Below are 6,872 nucleotides of genomic sequence, written 5' to 3'. Positions count from 1 at the left end.
AGCAGCATTACATTTTTGCCTGTTGCTTCTTGGAAGGTCAGGGTGACGGGTATACTTCCTCCCTCCCTCGTCAAGTCTGGCTCCACACCAAATACTTGGAGTAAGGACATAAAAATTATTTCCACCATCTATAACATGCACCTATAACCCACGCTTTGTAATCTGTACAAAGATTCTTGCAATATGCATATAGTGTGCCCGGGCGCACTATACGCGGATTTAACCCTATGGGAAGCCGCACAGGAGCGTGCGGGGCACAAGGGGCGGTGTGTCCCACTGGAATCAATGGGGTGCGCGCCCACGGCACGCGCGCATCACCACGCCACCACATGCACAAGCCCCATTCATTCCAATGGGGCTTGAGCATGCGCAGAATTCGGCTTATGCGGGGGAGGGGTCTGGAACAGATCCCCCGCATAAGCTGAGGGCGTGCTGTAGTTAAACTTACACTTCTGGTTAATATTTTTCAAGTAAATTTCTATTATCTCAGACAACCAAGAGTAATTTTTTATTCTGCATCACAGATTGTTTATCCCCAGCCAGTACAAAAGATCAATTAAGCTGAACATTACAACACTGATAAATACTGCTTTCAGTGATAAGAGATACCTGTTAGAAACTCTTTACTAACTGTTTGTTAACTGCATCTTAATAGCTCAGGCGCCATTCTTTGGGGCATTTTGATCAGGGGCTTGAGAAAAACAATACAAATTTTGCTCACCTGTTTTCATGGCTCTTCTGCCAGCCATGTAGTGGGGATGGTTGAAATCTGACACCCAAGGTTTTCCACCATGGCCTAAGTATACTTTGAATTTATTGGGACTTTGCAGCCCAGCAAACTTTTTGGACAAGTAATCTTGAACCTGCAACAACAAGATAAGCAAGGAAGATGATGAGCTTGACCGCTACCATTATTATTAGTTAAGAATTTCAGGATGAGGCAAAGCTAGAATAGGATTCGAGCTGCCCTGCCCATTAAGTCACCTCTAAAAACCAAAATACATTGCAATGTTAAACTGTGTCTGAGATGTGTAGCTCACCTCCTTTTCAGAGCATAGAACACATAGATGTATGTATACACAAATATTTTATCTGTCAACCACATGGATCAGGGTACTTAAAGGACATCCTAACTCATAATGGCCTGCCTCTATAGCAATGGGGGCTCTTCTTGTTTAGTCAGCACAGTGGAGAAGACCACACTGGACCTATGCCTCTTCCATGCATGGCCAGTTGAGCCTACTGAGCTCCACTGTTGCAAGCTGCAAGAAAGCCCTAAGGACTGATCTGTTTTCTTTCAACTTTATGACCATGTTCCTTTGCACTGTTCTAGCTTTCCAGCTGCACTGCTTCCTTAGATTAGTACTACTTTGGGTAGATGTTTGTCATTATGGCAGGTAACTATTGATTCTGTTACCTTCAGCTGTTCTATTATTGTATGAGACACTATGTAGGATGTCTTGGCAAGGCTTTTGCCCTAAGAGGTGGCCTAAAACTGTTTGATTTTAAAAACCCACATATTTTAGGGGGAAATGCATTAAATGCCTTTAAGTATATTTTATGAATGAGGAGGCACTGAAATAAAATCCTACCATGTTTGTAGACCAGGCCAATGCAACGATATTAAAAAAAATTCAAAACTTACAGGACAGTTAAACCAGCAAATGTATCACAGCCCAGAACCTCCACAACTCCTCCACTTATAGGTTTAACAGCACTAATTCATGTGCATTTGTCCCCCTGCTGATCCCTTCTCTAATTGTTTCATGTGCATTCTCCCCATTTTAAAGGTTACTTTAAAAAACAAGACAAAACAGAAATGGATTTCCAGCCACTTTAAATATTGTATGGAGGAGGCAGTACTTCACATGCTGCATCCTAGTTAGGAATTATTCTCTCCCATGGTCTGAAGCTGCCCACCCTAAAGTTAAAAGATTAGGCTACAAATGATGTTGAAGACCTTTACCTATGATCCCAAGGCTGTGAGCAGCCAGAGTGGACAGTACTGAGCTAGATGGAGGATTTCATACAAGGCAGTTCCCTAAGTTTTTAGAAACAAACACTATATTTGCTATATCAGATCCATTTTCATTTTTAAGACTATATACATACAGGTTTGTGTTTCCTTCTCACCTCCTTCCATTTCTATTTCTATTTAAAACTATGTTTTTAAAAGTTGCTGTATTCCTGGTTTGACCCATCTGAGGCTGGCCTAAAGCTTGGGTTCTGTCTCTTCAAGAGAAGGCTAACTAATTCCTGCTGAGCTGCCTTATCTTTCTCACTTTCCTTCCATGACACATACCTGTTTGGTTACAGCTTCTGGAGTCATGTCTGGTACCAATCTAATTGAAAATTTTCCAATCACTTTCCGAGGAATCACTGTTTTGGCACCTGACCCAGAGAAAGCACCTTCTATCCCATGGAGTGATAAGGAGGGATATCGCCACCTATGCATCAAGATGTCTTTCTATAAAAAACCAACCCACAACCCCCCCACCCCCACCCACCACAAAAAACCAAACCAAAACCCCAACCAACCCCAAACCCCAAAAAACCCCGAAAAAAAACCAAAACAAAACACACACACACAACCAAAAACACCCACCTGTATCTGGTCTGAAAAAAGGCCAGCTTCAAATCCTGGGTCATGAAGCTGGCTTGTTCAATAAAGAAAAGTTAAATTAATCAGAGTTAGGGCTCAAATAAAATTTAAAAATATTACTTAAAACAGATGTGAAAGCTTCCAACCCTCTTGAACTGTGCTGGAAAACAATGGAGGTTCAGTGCAAATGCTGAAGGCTTTTTACAGTGTTGTTCTGGTCATACTTATTAAGCATAGTCACCGTCTCTCTCTTTCCTGATAACTGTGAGGAGCAGTTCTCAAACTCTGGCTTTCAGATCTTTGGACCAAATTCTACAGTACCCCCGCATGGCCCATAATCAGGGATTCTAAGAGTTGATATCTTAAATGAGAGGAACCACAAGGTTGAGATACTCTTCTAGAGCCATCACTTCCCAAGGGAAGTTGGCATTTTATCTGCTGTAGATGTACCAACCCAGCCACCAATCACCCCAGGCTTTCTTCCTTTTGCAATAGTTAACCACAAGATTGATTATTATTTTAGTAGACTGGATTTATAGCGCGTCCATGTGAATACAACGAACAGTTAGAAAAAAAAAGTGTTGTTTTAATAATCAAATATATGCAGTATTGATCATGTCTGTAGAGGTTGCAGAAGTCTGAAGTCACAAAGTAGATTGCCAGTAAGGGGTCCATAGGGGAAAATGGAGAGCAATGGCTCCCACACACACTACTTACTCCAGTTCATCTGAAATTCTCAGGAGGACTTGTTGCCTTATCGAAACCTGTGGGCAAGAATGTGTTTCCCCCCCACATACAAAAGATGTGGAGTGTCAGCTTCGAGATTCTGGTGTGTGATACAACTTAATGTGATAAATGGCAGATGTTTGGGAGGAGGGCTGGTAGAGAAAAGCAGCAGAAGAGAAACAGAATCAATTGTCATTTGCTGCTATATACAGATTATGAAAAAATGACTTCTGTCCCATCTCTCACTTCCTTCTGCCTGGAATAATTGGTAGTGAAAAAAGATTAGGGAGTTACAGTACTGTGGCGGTGGGCTTTCAAGTGAGCACAGTAATTTCTTGCTTTTTAATGTAATAAAAAGAAAATCAGAGCTCTTTTCACATAAAGTGCACATTATTGAGTTCAAAAGTATTTTTGCCAAGCATTTCAGTGTAAATTTTGTCTGAAGAAGAGATAGAGGGAGCAAGAATAGTGCGCTTCTAGAAAGTTGCAAGAAGTACTCCAAGGAACTTTCAGGTCCAAAGCAACTCCACTTGCAAAAAAAAAGTTCTAATTCAGTCCTTTACAAAGCAAACTTCGTGAAAGTATGCACCCCAACATTTGACACCTGAATGTAGTTTGTACCTGGGAAAAATATATGTTATTAATACAGACAAACAAACAGAGCAATAGGTTTTTGTGGGTTTTTCGGGCTCTAGGCCATGTTCTCGAAGAGTTTCTTCCTGATGTTTTCGCCAGCATCTGTGGCTGGCATCTTCAGGGAATTCGCAACAAAACGAATGGTTTACCAATATCATAATATGTTTTATCCATGGTTTTAATCTGGCCACAAACTGATTGACAGCTGGCCCTCAGCACCAAACATTCTAACATGGACTTTGCATAGTAATAACTTGTGTTGCTATGCTTCCCTTTTCCACTACACAATTAAAGCATTTTGATACCACTTTAACTACCATGACTGCATTCCATGGAGCCCTTGGATTTGTAGTTTCGTAAGACACTAGCGCTCTCTGCCAGAGAATTTCTTAAAAAAAGAATGTGAGGATTCCACGAATGAAGTGCTACACTTGTGTAATAGGAGTTGGTTTAAGTAGGAGTAGGAGTTCTAGGGTGCATGGAGAGATGGGAAGGGAATGGAATTTGCAAGTGAAAGAGATCCTGCTGGGGGCAAAAAGCAAGCAAACACAAACCGCAACCAACAACAACGAAACAACCCCAAAGATGAGGAATACCACAGTGTGGGAAACGACTGAAGATACAGAATTAGGGAACTGTGAGGGAGAGTCAGAATTAGAAAGTGACAAAAGGAATAAAAGGTGAGAGGGAAGTAGCCACAAAATAAGGGCAAGGATCATTATCACTGCGTGACAAATGACGTGTGTCCTTTGGGATGGAAAGCTGAACACCCATACACTTTCTCCACCCAATCAGGTGGAGGGGGTTCGGGGGACTGCTTTCCGCTAGTGGGCACAAAGGCAACAAAACACCATTCCTCTTACAACTCAAGAGTTTGCTGGGGTTGGTGGGACTGTTTGTGTGGTTGGTGAGTACACTCAGGCATATCTACCAACCCCTGCAAGATTCGGTGGTCAGAGGGAGATGAACACCTCTTTTGTACTAAACTTTTGCTGTGTTTTGAAGATGCAGTATGAAGTCAGGGCCAAGGGGGAGTGGGTGCTGTAAATATGAGAGAGAATAATAATGGCTCTAACTCTGTTCGTTTCACTCCACTCCCTAGTAAGCTTTCCTGTAGTCAACAATGCTCCGTTAAAACCAATAAATATTTAGCACTCTCAAAATCAACGCAGGGATTGGAAAAAAATGTGGATCACAGCTCCCAAATGTCTTTTCAATTAAAATTTGAGGGGAATAGAACTGTTCTGCATAACCTCTCTTAGAAATGGAAAGATTTTAATCTACCCTTTCCTGACAGTTTTAAGCCTTCTCTCTGTATACAAGGTGCCCTACTGTTGAGTTTCTCATCTGCGAATGGGCTCCGTCATCTGCAGACCCAACAGGTACACATCTTTTCCTAAACTTCAGTGCAATATTGTTACGCTGATGCCAATTCTGACCGGTAAGAAGCTGCAGGGATTCCAGTAGATATTCATGTTGTTTCCTTTGGAAGATCACAGGAGGTTTATGAAATATTTGTGTTGGAGAAATGCTGCATAGTTCAGTGGCAAAACAAATACTAAAGGATCTAGGTTCAATCTCCAAGTAGGATTGGTTTGAAACTGCAGAGCGCTGCTGGGAGCCAGTGTAAGATACTACTGAGCTAAAAGGGAACAATGGGAACAACATAAAGTCTCAAGAATATATGAGAGTCTTTGCCTAGATTATGTCTCTACAAGTTAACTTTCTGCAATGTTGAACCAAGATGGAACCCTAGTTTGCTTCACAGCAGATAGACTTTCCATCTTGCCTACAAGCAGCATCTTTTATCTCCAATCCAAGATAGGAATGTGTTGATCTGCATAGAATTTAGCATTGCAGGAAAACCATTGCATATAACTTGGGCGAGCTTTATTCTGAACACTTGTTGCAGTGGTGCGTACTTCTGAACAATCCTACAGCACGGTGCTTTTTATGCTTGGTGGGAAAGCAGCCAGATTAGTAAGAACAGACCTGCTGTCACCCATTTTTCTTTCACCAATATTTTACTCTTGGCTGCACTCTGTGCCCTTAGTCTCACCAACCACCGGAACGCAGCACAAAATAATATTCGACCCTCTTGCCCCAGAAGTCCTGTCTTAAATAAGACCATCTACACTGCTTAACATTATGTTCAGGGGAAAAAAACTTCCCCAGCATTAGTGGGGGGACAAAAAGAAAATCTCTGTTTTGCTGGTCCTAGAGGAGCAATAGGGGGAAATGTTGCCCTTGAGATGTTGGTGGTCTGCTGTTCCCATTACCCTTCAGCATTGGCTATGCTGAACCAGTGTGGTGTAGTGGCTTAGAGTGCTGGACTAGAACATTGTGAGCCCAGAGTTCAAATCCACACTCAGCTATGGAAACCCAGTGGGTGATGCTGGACAAGTCACAATCCCTCAGCTCAAGAGGATGCCAATGGCAAACCCTTCTCAATAAATCTTGTCAACAAAATCCCATGATAGCTTTGCATAATGTGTTACGTTAAGTCAGAAATGACTTGAAGGCACACAAAAATGACATTGGCTATACTGGTTAAAGGCAAAGGGAATTGCATCCCTACCCAGCACCATCTTAAGGATTTCCTATGCTCCTCAGATCTCTTCTTCTTAGTCCCTTTGCACCGCTAGCCGAGACAGAACTGTAACTACAGAAATAAGCAGAAATACTTATATTGGATCATATGGTGAGCAGATCAAGAGTGGGGTTACAAACATTAAAATAGAAAGCAATATGGAGCAGAATACAGATTAAGGTACAAAAGGACTAGAATTGTAGCAAATGTAAATACACCAATATGTATTTATTCTTACCATTAAAATTGTAAAATATAATCTTTCCTCCCTCTCAACTGTATCTGGTCTGAAAAAAGCCAGCTTCAAATCCTGGGTCA

At 41.7% G+C, this 6,872-nt stretch overlaps 1 protein-coding gene across 1 annotated transcript in view; it reads right to left on the bottom strand.

The window, feature by feature from the left end:
* The window catches only part of LOC121929107 (cytosolic non-specific dipeptidase-like), a 3,573-nt gene extending 1,110 nt beyond the window's left edge, over positions 1 to 2,463 (bottom strand). The window contains exons 1-3 of the mRNA XM_042464425.1: positions 2,303 to 2,463; positions 722 to 863; positions 4 to 94 (exon numbers count right to left, since the gene is read on the bottom strand). Of these exons, the coding sequence (XP_042320359.1) occupies positions 4 to 94; positions 722 to 863; positions 2,303 to 2,455 (386 nt within the window). The 5' untranslated portion in view covers positions 2,456 to 2,463. The remainder of the gene's footprint in view (positions 1 to 3; positions 95 to 721; positions 864 to 2,302) is intronic.
* Between the last annotated feature and the right edge of the window lie 4,409 nt (positions 2,464 to 6,872).

Source organism: Sceloporus undulatus, chromosome 4 (assembly GCF_019175285.1).
Source record: "Sceloporus undulatus isolate JIND9_A2432 ecotype Alabama chromosome 4, SceUnd_v1.1, whole genome shotgun sequence".
NCBI classification, from domain to species: Eukaryota; Metazoa; Chordata; class Lepidosauria; order Squamata; family Phrynosomatidae; genus Sceloporus; species Sceloporus undulatus.
Note: the sequence above shows the minus strand (reverse complement) of the source record. Positions and strands in the feature narration are given on the sequence as shown.